At 35.4% G+C, this 14,607-nt stretch overlaps 2 protein-coding genes, 1 long non-coding RNA gene and 1 other non-coding gene across 4 annotated transcripts; 3 read left to right on the forward strand and 1 right to left on the reverse strand.

Annotated features, from left to right (window-relative positions):
* Window positions 1-1,789: 1,789 nt before the first annotated feature.
* LOC104105403 (E3 ubiquitin-protein ligase XBAT33) lies at window positions 1,790-7,999 on the forward strand. Its single transcript, XM_009613692.4, has 10 exons — window positions 1,790-2,085; window positions 2,172-2,231; window positions 2,496-2,567; window positions 2,698-2,876; window positions 3,214-3,374; window positions 3,455-3,513; window positions 3,675-3,721; window positions 3,809-3,952; window positions 5,310-5,401; window positions 6,941-7,999. Exons 1-10 carry the CDS (start codon window positions 1,909-1,911, stop codon window positions 7,477-7,479), a joined length of 1,530 nt encoding a protein of 509 aa, XP_009611987.1. The 5' UTR covers window positions 1,790-1,908; the 3' UTR covers window positions 7,480-7,999.
* Window positions 8,000-9,454: 1,455 nt separating this feature from the next.
* On the forward strand, window positions 9,455-11,335 carry LOC138907080 (uncharacterized). The gene is made up of 2 exons (XR_011414791.1): window positions 9,455-9,593; window positions 11,134-11,335. It is a non-coding gene; the product is annotated as an uncharacterized lncRNA (long non-coding RNA).
* Window positions 10,154-10,258, forward strand: LOC117279035 (U6 spliceosomal RNA). Its single transcript, XR_004509431.1, has one exon. It is a non-coding gene; the product is annotated as a U6 spliceosomal RNA (small nuclear RNA).
* On the reverse strand, window positions 10,884-12,212 carry LOC104105402 (CEN-like protein 1). The gene is made up of 4 exons (XM_009613691.4): window positions 11,932-12,212; window positions 11,608-11,669; window positions 11,445-11,485; window positions 10,884-11,334 (listed from the first exon to the last, which is right to left on the reverse strand). Exons 1-4 carry the CDS (start codon window positions 12,133-12,135, stop codon window positions 11,117-11,119), a joined length of 525 nt encoding a protein of 174 aa, XP_009611986.1. The 5' UTR covers window positions 12,136-12,212; the 3' UTR covers window positions 10,884-11,116.
* Between the last annotated feature and the right edge of the window lie 2,395 nt (window positions 12,213-14,607).

Below are 14,607 nucleotides of genomic sequence, written 5' to 3' on the forward strand. Positions count from 1 at the left end.
TAAACTGTTTACCCTTAAAATGGATAACAATTAAATTTGTACGCGGTTTTAAGTATATGTGGATTGATTCAACACGAGTGATCAAGAATGTTAGATAAACGAATGAAAGACCAAATGAATAATCAAACCAGTTATAATTCTATGGCCCAACTTGAACGTGGGTTGGACAATGGTTTTGCCCTCGACCGGACCCTCGGTTCGGAGCCAATAGAGAATGAATAACAAACAATAAAGTAACAACTTTGCTATAACTAGAGAGTAGTAAAAATAAAATTATATTGCCTTGGTATGCGTGTTATAATGTCTCAATTAAATAAAAACTACCCCCTTTATATAGTAGGAGAGTTTCACCCCTAGTACAATCATAAGAAAGGTAAACAAATCTTCTTTTTCGTTACTCATTGATCCGCTGATGATACGGGCCGAGATGTGCGCCGTGATATCCGATGGGGTGCAGGATATCGCGGCTCTCTGTTGGTCGTGTGTAACCGTTATCATATTTTTCGAGGTCTCAGAGCTCGTTCCGGGATCAGAGAAGTAATGTCTTATCAAGCCCGGTGGCGACCTCTCTGTTCGGACCTTAGTACGAGGCGTTCCGGCTTCGATTCCAACTCCATATAATTATGTCTTTGCTTCGTTTGACCTGCCGGAAAGTCGAGGTGTCAGTTACCCCGATTTTACCGTATACAAAAATAACTCCAAACGCCAAGAAGAATAAAATAAAAAATCATATAAAGTGGGAAGTCACAAGAAAGATGCATCAAAGACAACAAGACTCACAAGAAAACACAGATCCTACATCTGCTGCTCTAGACTTACCCATTCAGAATATCCAAAACCGCGTTGTATTTCATCGCTATTTGTTTTTAAACAATTTTAAAAGTACATTTTGTTTTAACTTAACAAATACAACTTGCAAAGCCACTAAAACAAGACAAGCGCATAAAAATAATTTTTTTAAGGTGGTAAAAGTTTCCTTGATATTGGCCTACCACTGCAGCTCCCACTTTTCTTTTATTGTCTTTTGTCATTATTTTATCCTATTTCCTTTAATTGATGCAGTTCTAACTTTCTTTTCCAAATTCCTAACTTAAAATTTACTCCAGAAAAGGAAATTCCACTAACGTTCTCTTCCCAACTGCCCCATGACAAATTTTAGAAAAAAAAGAATCACAAATATCTTTTATATTATCCCCCCCCCCCCCCCCCCCCAAAAAAAATAATCCACCGTCATCCTCTCCTCAACTTTATCCAAATATGTTACCAAACTTCAGATTGTACAAAAATTGCGTGGCGTTTGCACAAAATAAGTTCTTTGTTTGGCAAAATTATAAAAGTACTATATTTAAGTAGTCACTTCACGTTTTTTTGGGTCACAAACTTTTACTTTCTTACTTTTTTTTTTCAGGTCACAAATTTGTTGTTCTTACTATTTTTCAAGTCACAGACTTATTGTTACCATAAGTAGTTACAGTATTAATTTTACAACATTTTGTTATTAAAAAAAAAAGATTTACGCTATCAATACTTACAAAATTAAAATCTAAAAGAATAACTAGAGAGCAAAAATGACTCAAACTCGAGGGTGTTCCGCTATCTTTTACATACATCATTTTTTTTTTCAAATTTTGTTAAACGACAGTTGACCTAATTCTCCCCACCCCTCCCTTCCCAATTTACGTATCACCCTTAATCATCCCCCCCCCCCCCCCGCCCCCACCCCACCCCACCCCAAAAAAAAATTTCTAATAAAATTCTTCCAAAGACATATCCTCTCTCGGTCAAATTTTACTGCCATTTCTACAAATCTTGACTTCACATCCATATCTAACAAACATTTATATATATAGTGACATAGAAATAGACAAATAGCTTGGATTTTTCCTTGAGAGGAAAAAAAACAGAGAAATGGGGAATTCGTTTGGGTGCTCGGCGTCCGGCGAACGGCTGGTATCGGCGGCGAGAGACGGCGATTACGTGGAAGCAAAGATGTTGCTTGATTGCAATCCATGCCTCTCCAAATACTCTACTTTTGGTGGCCTCAATTCCCCTCTTCACTTTGCTGCCGCCAAAGGCCACAACGACGTATTTTCTTTTCCTTTTTTTCACCTTTTCTTTTTTGTATTTCATCTCTAATTTCTTTGTATGATATGTTCTGAAACAATTTTCAGATTGTTGCGTTGTTGCTTGGGAACGGTGCTGATGTCAATTCTAGAAATTACTGTGGTCAGGTAACGGAAAAAAAGAGAGAGTTTTTTTTACCCATTTTTTCTCTTGCTAGCTCCTGTTTAGGTCTTTACAAGATTATTCTATGAGCTGATATTATTTTGATAAGGGGTAGTTAGTTAATGAAAGATCAGCTTTATGAGCTGAATATTTCTTCAATTTTAGTGTTGGAATGCATTTTGGGGCACTTTGAGCTGTGTTTTCTTGAATTGCCAATTGAATTGATGGATTTCTAAATTGAATCTGACGACTGTGTTGTTCTTTTAAAGACGGCATTGATGCAGGCGTGTCGATATGGTCACTGGGAAGTTGTTCAAACCCTTCTTCTTTTTAGATGCAACGTGAGCTTCCCTTATTCTACTTTCCCCCTAAGGGGCTCTTTTTTCACTTGTTAATTTGGCTTCTAAGACTTCCATGTCATTCTTCTAATAGAATATTTCCCCCCTTTTGAATCTTGAATATTTGTTTCAGGTTACGAGGGCGGATTATCTAAGTGGGAGGACAGCTCTCCATTTTGCAGCAGTGAATGGACATGTTAGATGCATACGACTCGTGGTGGCTGATTTCGTTCCTAGTGCCCCTTTTGATTCTATAAATGCTCAAACAGACAGGGGTGATAGTTCAAACTCAAAATGCAAGCATGAGCAAAGGTGGGTCATCTGCTTGCATTTATTTGTTTTCATTCTTGTTATAAGGATTCATGTTGAATTGCGACAAAGAAGACGAAGGTGGTAGTGTAAACATATGGTCTTGTAAAAGAAAGGCCTTGTGGGTGTTTCATTTGTTAGCTTTTTATAGAACAGATGGTGTCTAGGTTTTGATAAAAGAATTAGTTAAAACATTGAGCTAATATCTAACCATGCTCATGAGTTCTGGCATGTTCTTTGACATTGAGGGTTTGGATTCTTCTTGGAAAAATTGGACAATTCTATCTGGTAAGCTTCATATACTTGGCTGATCGTTTTATTTGCTTCCTTTTCATTGCAGTGCACTGTCAAAATTTGTAAACAAAGCTGCTGATGGTGGTATTACTGCTCTTCATATGGCTGCATTGAATGGATATTTTGATTGTGTCCAGCTCCTGCTTGATCTTAATGCAGATGTATCAGCTGTGACATTTCACTATGGGTCATCGATGGATCTGATAGGTATAAGCTCGCTCGAGGCATGATTAAATGTTTTTGGTTGATTCTTAATTGACATGCTTTCAAAATAAATTATTCTCTAGGAGCTGGAAGTACTCCTTTGCACTATGCTGCATGTGGAGGAAATCTAAAATGCTGTCAGGTGATTGGCTAACTCGTCTTCCCACTGATATCTAATAATTTTAATTGTCAGAAGAAAAAGATGTTTACTTTTGACACCTCCTGGTATTTACGTTATTATTTTCTGAGGCAATTCTGATCCTTGCTAACTTTTAAATGAAAATTTACTTTGTGTTCCTACAGATCCTTATTGCAAGAGGTGCCAGTCGATTGACATTGAACTGCAATGGGTAATCTATGCAGAACTTTCTTCTCAGTTTAAACTCTCACAGCTGTAAATTTCCAGATGTCGCTCAACAGATATTGGATTCTTTCAGGTGGCTTCCTCTTGATGTTGCCAGGATGTGGGGGCGTCATTGGCTTGAACCGTTACTTGCACCAAATTCTGATTCAATAATTCCACCCTTTCCATCTTCAAGTTATTTATCGTTGCCTCTATTAAGCGTGCTTAACATCGCAAGGTAAATGGCAATTACCTTTTCTGCCATGCATAATGCTAATTTTGGAGTGACAAGCGAGGGATAGCCTTGAATAAGGACCCTCCACTTCCAAACATAATTACATAAGTAGGGTTTTGAGTTACCAAGAAGCAAATGTGGGAAATTGCCACTGTTCGGCTTGTAGGTACAGGATAGTGGGGTTTCCATATATTTTTTCTTAAAAAAGGTGTATTTCTGAACTATCCGTCTTTGTCATCTTAAGTGGCTTGGTTGAAATATGTTTTGGTGCATCAAATTTGTTACAGATCTATGTTCAATATCTACCCTAAACCTGGTCACGTATTGTCTGAGATATACTAACTTTTTATTGTTAAGTTTTTCTTAATAGAGAGGAGGCAAATGCTTGTCATGTGATATTTCATTTTCAGATTACCTAGTGCTTTTTATGGTGGCCATGTTTGGTAGCTACTTTTTGAGAAGCAAAATAAGGAATGCCATTGATGAAAACTGAACTATTAGATGGAAACATCAATAGAAATGAATAGTTGTCAATGCTGCAAATCTGTTTGACAATGTTACATATGCTAGGGTACTAAACAAAGTGAGGTCTTTGCTAGATGCGAATATGACAATGATTGCTAAGGATATTGTGTGTGTGCGTTACTGCCAAAGGATACTCCATATATCGCTATAGGTTTGTAACAAGCAGTTCACAGTCACTAACACATGCATTGTCGGATTGTTCAAAAGCTTTGAAAATGTATTTTTTTCTGTGCATTCTATCTGTATGATGCACAGCATAAAAGTGTAATGGAGCCTTTTAGCTTGTGAAGGCATAAGCCTGATATATTATGATTGTTCCCACTCGTATAAGTTCAAGCTTTAAGAAAACACCTTAACAAAACAATCCCAAAAAAAAAAAAAAAAAAAAATTTAACCATTTGTCTAGCGGATATTCGATGGAAACTTTCTTCGGTTGTGATATCTGATCTATTGGTTATTCATGTTGAAGCAGTAGTGTGATGGACCGCTAATTCTCTCTCGCCTTTCACTGATGGAATGTGGACTTTGAATGCTGGGCTTTGCTGATTTTTATTTGACTGTTAGTAGTGGCTGTTACCTAAGTGATAGAATGAGCACTTGTTTTATTCTTCTCTTTGTGATTTCTCTTAATCTTTCTTTGGGAAACATTTTAGGCGTGGGGTTTTTTTCTGCACGTGTGTTGTGTGTGTGTGTGTGTGTGTGTGTGTGTGTGTGTGTGTTGGGGGGGGGGGGGGGGCTGTATTCTATTCTTTTAAATGACTGTCAATCTAATAGGTAGTCTAAAATTAGGTGGCAACCATACGTTAGTACTGATCATTGTGACCACTTTCTGCAGAGAGTGTGGCTTGCAGTCTTCAGCAACTTCGTCTGATGATTCTGATACTTGTGCCGTTTGCCTGGAGAGGGTATGTTCAGTGTCTGCCGAAGGTTCGTACCATTATCCTTTCAATTTGATTTTCTTCAATATATGAATTAGAGAGATTTCTATTAAATGTGGTTATGACAGCAATGTTATATACGAGCGAACTTTGGGCCTCTAGGGACCAACCTATCCACAAGATATGTATGTCGTATAAATGCGAGTATTAAGATGAATATGTCTCATCCAAGATTGACAATATTTGAAAAGATTACATTTGATAAAGATTGCTAGTAACATAGAGGATAAAATTACAGAAGGTCGAGATATTTTAGCTTGATTATGCATCGACCTCCTTATATAGAGGTGTGCCACTATAATGATTGAACATGGTTAAAAAAAGACGAGATAAACCTAAAATCATGTGAAAGAAAGTTGTCTCAAAGACATAGAATCCTTTAGAATCAATGCAAAGCTAAGAATAATTGAGAGAACTAGGGCGTAAGACTAATTATTTAGTATTGGAATGAGATTGGTCTGAATCAAGCAGATGGATACATATAGAGAATTCATACAACCAAATCTAAACTAATCTAGAATTTGGCATAGTTGATTGATTGATATGAATCCGACAGATGATGTAATATTGCCCTCTAATCAAAGGTTTTTGTTTCATACATGATCAAGCACTAAGCAACCTTATCTATTTTTATTACATGAGTATGAACTGCATTCCTCCTTTCCTCACATAATATGTGAGGAACACTCTCAAAATTAAGCCATTATGCACACTCTAGACCTATCAAGTCTAGATATTGTTGTTTCACCCAAGGGTATGCAGATGAAGTTGGTATGAAAATCTTAAGGGATCAAAGTTTAAACTCCATAGAGAGAAAAAAATGTCAGGAGATTTCTTCCCATCTACCTAAACCTTTTCTTCCCATCTATTTTGTTATACTTGATGTTTTTCAACTCATCCAATAAGGAATATCTGCTGATCCAATCTTGTCTTAAGGTAAAGAAACTTGATTGGTGCTCTTCGAAATCTGTTTGACATACTCTTTCCGTCCCGTTTTATGTGAAGGAGTTTGGAATATGAGGGTCAAAACACCTAATTTCAATGTGGATTCAGGCATAAATTGTTCAAGATTTTTCAAATAAGATTTACATGTTTGAAGATTACGTGATAAGTGCTATAAGTTAGTATCGTCAACAATTCAAATTATTTTAAAAAGTTTGAAATACTCGTAGTCAAAGACCAAATTGTTCAGACTGCCCGAATAATAATAGTATCGCACAAAATGGAGCAAAAGGAGTAATGAAAAATGGGTACCATGCGATCTAGCAATGTCATATTCATACCAACTGCAGTCTTGTTGTGCTGAATCCGGAAATGTGAGTTTGGAAAATTTATTTATTACGTAGGTGATATTAGATTATCTCACAGTTATGTTTCTAGTGTACATTGTTGGAAACTTGAGAAGATGATAACAGTTAAAATGACACTATGTACCCTGTAAAAATTAGAAGAGCTTTCTTGATTAATAAAAGGGCATTTAGTTTGTTTAATATATATTGAGCTTTTATTTTGTATTCGATATATTCAGGTTGTGGGCATCAATTGTGTGTAAGATGTGCACTCTATCTTTGCTCTGCAAGCAACATCCCGTCTGAATTATTGGGTCCGCCTGGCTCCATTCCATGTCCACTTTGCAGACATGGCATTGTCTCATTTGTAAAACTCCCTGGGTCTCCTGCAAAGGAATTTAAGTTACATCTATCCCTTAGCTTATGCACACCGTGCATGCTTCATCCTCGTGAGCAAGATCGATCAACACCCTCTAGCGCACATGAAATTAGAAAGAATCGTGTTGCTTCAGTGTCTTCTGATTTTTCCTGTCCTGTGACTTGTAGCCCATTTCCTTCTGTTGCAATCCCTTTGTGTACTTGTGATGAAGGACCTTCCCCAACTTTGGAATCCATAGAAAATGACACTCAAGATGAAACTTCTAATCAGTCACAGTCCACTTCAAATGACCAAGACAAAATGAATGTGAGATTGGAGAAAACTACCTGCTCGAACATGTTTTGGGGCAGAAGAAGTTGCAGCAGGGAGCATCAGTGTAATGCTGAGATTAATGCTTAATATGCTTGCTTTGGCGCCCTGGGAGAGGAAATTTTGAGCCAAACAGAGAAGCACATAAGATTCAAAGCTTGACTTTATTTCTTTCTTAAATGCTTTTGAATCTTTCGTGCAGCTTCTGTTTCACTTGCTGGTTTATGAGCCAGTAGATCCAGCTCTCCAGCGTCTTGAATATCTTAAAAATGTTGCCTTGATTATTTGGAGTTGGGGCTTGTAAAGAATTCAGTAGTAGGAGATTGGAGTACTTTAATCTTGAGATTGTTGTTAGGTAATTCTTTGCTGTTGTATGTAGAGCAATTATTATCAGTCTGGTTGAAGCAGATAATTTTAACCTGTTTGTACCAGTACCCCATCAAGTTGCAAAAGATAGTTTTGAGTACTGGTGGGGTTTGTGAAGGTAAACACTAGGTTTCTGTAAACTGACAAAGACAGAGAGTGGAATAGGGGAAATTTGTATTACACATTTGCTCTGTTTGTACAACTTTTAATGTTCTGCTGTAGAAGTAGTGTGTTTGAGTGTCAATTTAAGTTGCAAGTTTGGCAAGATATTGTATATTAGGTGTGATGTCTTCGGTATTGTGGAGATGGAGGAACTATTTAATTAGTTTACCGATGAACTACTATCTTATGGAGCGATAAGAAGTGGCCAAAAGGACCATGCCTGCCATCTCCATGTTGGAAGTTCTGGTAGGTAAAAGCTCAGTTAGTCACTGATAACCACCAATAACGAAATGCATAATGTGACATCCAGTCTCACATCGAACAAGAGAGGAATGTCTGGACATCTTATAAGCGGTTCACAACTTTTCACGTGAAGGGATTTTGAGAAAAGGTAAGTGGAGGGATTGGCACATTTGGAAAGGATGAGATGAATTTCTCATGCATTAAAGCAAAACCAATTAGGCTTGTAGCATTCAATGCGTGTGGATGTCAAGAATTAGGGTAGAATTCATGTTGTTTCGTTGACTTCAATTATCTTGTTTTCCTATTTGGTGATACTCCATTTTCTTCTTCTAATGTTTTCTCTTTTTTTTCTTTTTCTTCTTTGTTTTCTTCTTTTTTTTCTTCTTTTTCATATTTTCTTGAGCCGATGGTCTTTAGGAAATAATCTTTTTACCTCCACCAGGTATGGGTAAGGTCTGCGTATACTTTACCTTCCACACTTCATTTATGTGATTATACTGGATTTGTTGTTGCATTCGATGCGTTTGAATTTTGGATTTCTGATTGGTTGTTTTCAGAGACTTCTTGTCAATCTTTAAGCGTGATAACGTGACATTAACCACAGTAAGAGAGTCGTCCGATAAAGAATTCTGGAACCTTATTGTACTTTGTGTAATTGTTTCCGTTAATTTTGTTTGTCAAATGACCACGTCCATCGGTTGTCCGACACGTATCCTAATACTATCTCTGCTCTGTCCTCTCTATACATCTTTGAACACCCTTATCGAAACCACTCGAGGCTTTATCAATAGCCTTATCAAAAGTCTCCCTAGTTGTTGGTTGCCTATACGATATAAATATCTTGATAATGAAAAAAATTATTATATTAATGGTGTATATAATCTAAAATCTATATATCTATATATTAATATAAAGGAGGGGAAAAGAAAAGTGACGTGGCACCATTCTTAGCCCCGAAATGCCATTTATCTCTTTTGTAGTTTTATTGCCATTTTCTTCTTTCTTCACAGTTAAAACCTTGATTCTCCAACTTAAAAATCCAAGAAGAGATGCAACGGTTGCTATAGTGGCGGATTCCAGAAGTTTGTAGCGTTTAACTCGGGAAATGAATCGCATTTATAAACATTCAATTCAAAACGTCTCTGTAAACATTTTCATACTTGAATCACAAACATTGGTTCACATAACAATTTCTCTCTTCTTTCGACAATCTTCGCCGACATCTCTGTCCAAACATGTATTCAGTCAAACCGGATACCTTTTCGCTAGGTGCGAATTTCCCGTCAAACATAAAGTCTGACACTGAAAAGAAGTCTCCATGTATTCGTTTTCTTTTTGAGTTCTCTTTTGCTATAGAAATTTTTCATCACTTAATTTTGCTCGTGGATTTGGTGATTTATTTTAGCATATATGAGTTGGGAAAGCATAAAAAGGTAAACGGGGTGAAATTTACTTCTCGTACCTGAATTTTTAAATTCAATATGCTTTGGATAAAATGAGTTGGTAGAGGAAATTAAATGTATAGTTTGTGCCAATAACAATGTAATCCATTGTGTATTTGAGACTAGAATCGACGTTTGAACTTTGAGAAATGTGCGGAATTGTTAACATAGTTTTTCTTAATTTTTTGCTTCTTTGTCATTCTGAAGTATTTTCAAGCTTGAGAGTAGAACTGATTTTAGAACATTGAGAATTGTATAAAATTATAGTACTATATTAAATTAGAAAATAAATGAGAGAAATATTATCTTAATTTTGTCTTCATTTTGCTGCTCTTATTTCAATTTTCGCCTTCCCGTTAGACAATTTAATACCCATTTATGAGCTCTTTTAACGTTTCAAACTTTTCTAAATACTCTATAATTTCTTTTCATGATGTTTGGCTTTCTCTTCTCTTTTCTTTCTTTTTATCATCATGTTTTTAAATTTTAAAGAGCTTATAAATGTTTATTTTCAGTTTTTTCTGCCTATCTCGTGAGATTTTTGAAAATTTATGATTAGTAAAACAATTCTCTTAGCATTGGAACGATACAGAGAAGATTAGCTTGGCCCCTGCGCAAGGATACCACGCACAAATCGAGAAATGGTCCAAATTTTGTCCCTTCGGGGACATCCGAATTAAAAAAAAAAAACAATTCTCTTAGTGAGTCAAAAACAAAAGACCATTAGAGACAAGTAAATCTATTAATTTATTTCTCACTTTTTGTTTACTTACATATGTTCCGTCTACAACAGTTTGAAAATGTAGTCAACAATCAATATAATTATAAGAACACAAAGGCAATAAGACTTAAGTAGCCCCAAATGTTACAATTAGTATTGACAATAATTCAATACTTCTGGATATAACGCAGATGGCTACATAAGATTAGGGGAGAATTTCAACAAGTTAATTGGAAGAGACCAATCTGTAAAAATCCTGGATCTCGTAGGTGGTGCTTTGTTTTTAACATGGCTATATATATAGGAGACTATTCACCAGAGGGTTGCAAAGTGGGGTTCCGTTGATGATTTGAAATGTCCCTTATGCAATAATGAAGATGAGTCTATTGATCACTGATTTGGAATTGTGTGTGTTATTAACTTTTACCATTTCTAAATTTAATGTAATGCTATTGAAGATATATATATATATATATATATATATATATATATATATATATATATATCCACTAGTCTTATATAAAACAAAAAGAGATACAACTTTGCGGCTGATACAAAAATGAGCAGATGAATCCAACAACTAAGTTATAGTACATAGTAACACCATACATATATATTTGGATATGAGCTTATAATATGCTTGACAATGACACTTAAATCTCTTAAACCAATCAGAGAGGGGAAAGTAAGTGCCACGTTCTACTAATAGTAATCCGTCTGCTGTCCATACTATGGTTTAGAGTGCAGAGCTTATTTAGATAAACATGTTTAAGAAAAAGTTTGCGCTAATATATCATCTTCTTCTGGCAGCAGTTTCTCTCTGGGCGTTGAAGTAGAGAGCAGCAACAGGGGATCCCAATCCATTTTCTGCTGAAAAGCCCCTAGTATTGAATTGGTCCCTTGTTGCTGGTGGTTTCACTGTTTGCCTTCCTCTTTGTTTGTATAAAATGAATACATAGCGGTGAATCCCGATTACTGGCTTTGGACTCTCATAGCTCACTATCTCCCTTCCTGTATTCAATAATGCTAATTAAGTTAATATTGTTTCTAGCCAAGAGTACTTTACTCTCTGCTATATATCATACAGTAATTAATTAGCCAAGTCACTGCTTCAGACTTACCAAAAGAGACGTCTGTGGTACCTGGAATATTTGTTACAATCCTGAAATTTTTTATATAAGAGTATATTATTAATTAACGTGAATGTTATATACATAATGCAGAGGAAATAAGTTTGTTTTCTATTTCTTTTGCTCAATTTGATTCATCAGTATAAGAATTTACCAGTGGAGGTGTTCCCTCAAGTATGGATCACTGGGACTTGGAGCATCCGGGTCGGTCATGATCTTTCCCAAAGAAAAGAATGAACAATCAGAAATCATGAAAAAAAACAGAGAGACGTACGAATACAAGATCAAAAGGTAGTAACTGTAGTATTTCATTTATATGACACTTCATTTTTTTTTTAATCTATTTACAAAAGAAAGAAACCTGTCAGTTTTAAATGGCATACTCATGTAGCCATAAAAATTTCATTGGAAACATTTTCTTTCTTAAACTTGGTGTCCAGTCAAACGAGTTTAGGCCATGTAAAATAAAAGGACTTACAAGAGTATAAGCAGATCTCATGTCTTCACCACCAATCTCGACACGAGGTCTAGCAGCAAGGAGAGCAGGCATGAGCTCATGTCCATTGGAAACTTGCTTGCTGCCATTGTATATCACATTCATTTTCACACACGCTGTGAAACTGTCAACCACTTCTCCTATCACTCTCTCTACTGCTAGTGATTCAGAAGCCCTAGAAGACATTCTTTTCTTCTTTTGCCTTTTTTGCTATTAGGGTAAGGAAATTGTACGTAGAGATATATATATATATGCTGCTGGACGATTTGATAATGTTCAATGGAAGAGGCTTTTATATATAGAGAAAAAAGGAAGGAACTTTGTTTAAAAGTTTAAAGATTCTGGAAACCAATCAACGTGCCACAAAAAAAGTTGCCTACTTACGGATATTAAAAACATGCATGCTTGTTTCAACAATCACAGCAGCTGTCTCATCACACTGGAAAGATAAACCACTAGAAAGAGCTGCGATTGCTATCATTTCTTGTATCATCGTTCATTTTACTTTCGAAAAGTTATTTTAACATATCTTCTAGTGTCAAGCTTTAGTTTATTCGTTTTAAATTGAAATTTAAAAACATGGCCTAAAATATTTTTGTATCACCTTATCTATTATGCTGGAAACTTTGATTGTGTTAATGAGATTCAAAAATTAATATATATACTTAAAAGAAATTCATATATGCACCTACTGAATCAGTAATGGAGCTAGCAATTCTGGCAAGATCATAATTCAAAGAAATACAAGAATGCCACGTGTGGAAGTAGAACCTCCAATCAAATGTACAGTAACTTTAAACCCCGTTCATCATTACACTAGTTTCTATTATGTCAAGGGAAATATTCAAAAGATTAGATATGCACCTAAAAATGACTTTATCCTATTTGCACAGTATAAGTTTTCAATAAAGGAGATTGAATTATACCCTCTTCTAATAAGTAGCTTCGCTCCCGAATGAAATTCAATTAACCACCTTTAGACCGATGTGGCTCAGCCATTATGTGCAAATGGTGACAAAGAAGAAGAGGGGGGGGGGAGGGTGGGGGGAGGGGGGGGGGTTTCCTTTGATCCCGTAACATCATATATATTCATCAAAAAATGTACTATTCTATTTTTCATGTATTCTACTACTTGTGTACTTCTCTATCGGATCTTAGTTTTTAATACTAATTTGTACTTTGTATGTATAGTAGGTCCTGTGGCATAAACCACAAATGGCTTTAGTTTATTGGCTTCATAAGAATGAGGAATAATACTTTGTAGAGATGAAAATAATATCATGGACAAATGGGAATACAGCTTTTGATGTGCTTGTATGTGTCGAATACACTTTAAAATGAAAAAATATCTTATCAAGGGAAGCAAAAGTACCATTCTGTCTTAACTTACTAGAGATGCTTTACTAAAAATAGTAGTAGCTGATAAGGCATCTTATACAGATATTCTTGGCTCCAATTACTATTATTAGAAGTATAAAAGTTGTCCTCATACTTTGCTAACACTAATGAAAAATGAGATAGTATTTAGTATGCCAAAAGATATAATTTTGAATGCTTGCATTGAAATCACTTACTGTTCCTTTACTATCTAGCCATATATTAACTTTACACAGGGGAGGTTTACCCATTGCACACAAAGTGTTCATCACAGAGTGCTCATCCAAAGGGCGGAGACTGTGGCAGAGGTTGTAGCAGCTGCGGGTTTCCTCTCTTACCAAAAAAAAAATTTGTTAATATATACTCTCTCTGTTTCAATTTATGTGAACGTATTTCCTTTTTAGTATGTGCCAAAAAGAATGACATATTTCCTTATTTGAAAATAATTTACCTTTATGCAATAATTTATAACCACACAAAATATATATATGTGCCTCATTTTACACTATAAGTTCAAAAGTCTTCTCTCTTTTCTTAAACTTCATGTCCAGTCAAATGAGTTCACATGAATTGAAACTGAGGGAGTATATAGAATTAACAGGTGTAAACTGATTGTTACTGCATTTACCCTCTTAGTGCGTGTACCCAGCGTTTTAAAAGGCGTGGGCGTAAGGCGAGGCGTTTTACATATGCCTCAGCAGGGCGTAAGCCCCATAGGTATTTAATTTTTAATATTTTATAAAATAATATAATGACAGTAAATATTTATAAACAGGTAAAATTACATAAAAAATGAAGAAAACTATATATGTGTGTGCTCTATCCCCACAAAAAACTAATCAAAACAATCTATTATACGTTACTTACAAGCACAAGTAATTTGAGTCTAAAAAAATAAAGTTTTCTATATGGAAGAACAAAAAGGATGATTAACTTGCAATTTGAACTTTGAATTTGCTGCTATGAAGAATAATGTAGTTCTCTTTGTATTTGTAAAATAAATTAAATATTCATTGCTTTTGGGAGATATTAGGAGACTAGCGGACAAGATAAAAAATTGAAAAAACCATGAATTAGGGTTTAAATCAATAAAAAAGGTCTTTACTTTTAAATGTAATACTTTTGAGTTCCTTTTTAAACCTTTTGAGTAATTACCAAACTGACTTTTGAGAATTTGGGTAGTATATGAAGGACTAATTCAACAAATTTTATTTTAATTTGAAAAGGTCTCTGGGGCTTACTTCTTACTAAAAAAACGTACCTCGAACGCCCGGACGTACG

The sequence above is a fragment of the Nicotiana tomentosiformis genome, chromosome 3 (assembly GCF_000390325.3).
Source record: "Nicotiana tomentosiformis chromosome 3, ASM39032v3, whole genome shotgun sequence".
Lineage (NCBI taxonomy): Eukaryota > Viridiplantae > Streptophyta > Magnoliopsida > Solanales > Solanaceae > Nicotiana > Nicotiana tomentosiformis.

What these genes read in the sequence shown, in the direction of transcription:
- LOC104105403 (XM_009613692.4), top strand. Translation starts at nt 1,909, where the DNA reads ATGGGGAATTCGTTTGGGTGCTCGGCGTCCGGCGAACGGCTGGTATCG. An exon ending in CTAGAAATTACTGTGGTCAG is followed by an intron (nt 2,232 to 2,495) that starts GTAACGGAAAAA and finishes GTTCTTTTAAAG; the next exon opens with ACGGCATTGATGCAGGCGTG. An exon ending in AAATGCAAGCATGAGCAAAG is followed by an intron (nt 2,877 to 3,213) that starts GTGGGTCATCTG and finishes TTTTCATTGCAG; the next exon opens with TGCACTGTCAAAATTTGTAA.
- LOC104105402 (XM_009613691.4), bottom strand. Translation starts at nt 12,135, where the DNA reads ATGTCTTCTAGGGCTTCTGAATCACTAGCAGTAGAGAGAGTGATAGGA. An exon ending in TTGAGGGAACACCTCCACTG is followed by an intron (nt 11,486 to 11,607) that starts GTAAATTCTTAT and finishes AAAAAATTTCAG; the next exon opens with GATTGTAACAAATATTCCAG. An exon ending in TACCACAGACGTCTCTTTTG is followed by an intron (nt 11,335 to 11,444) that starts GTAAGTCTGAAG and finishes TATTGAATACAG; the next exon opens with GAAGGGAGATAGTGAGCTAT.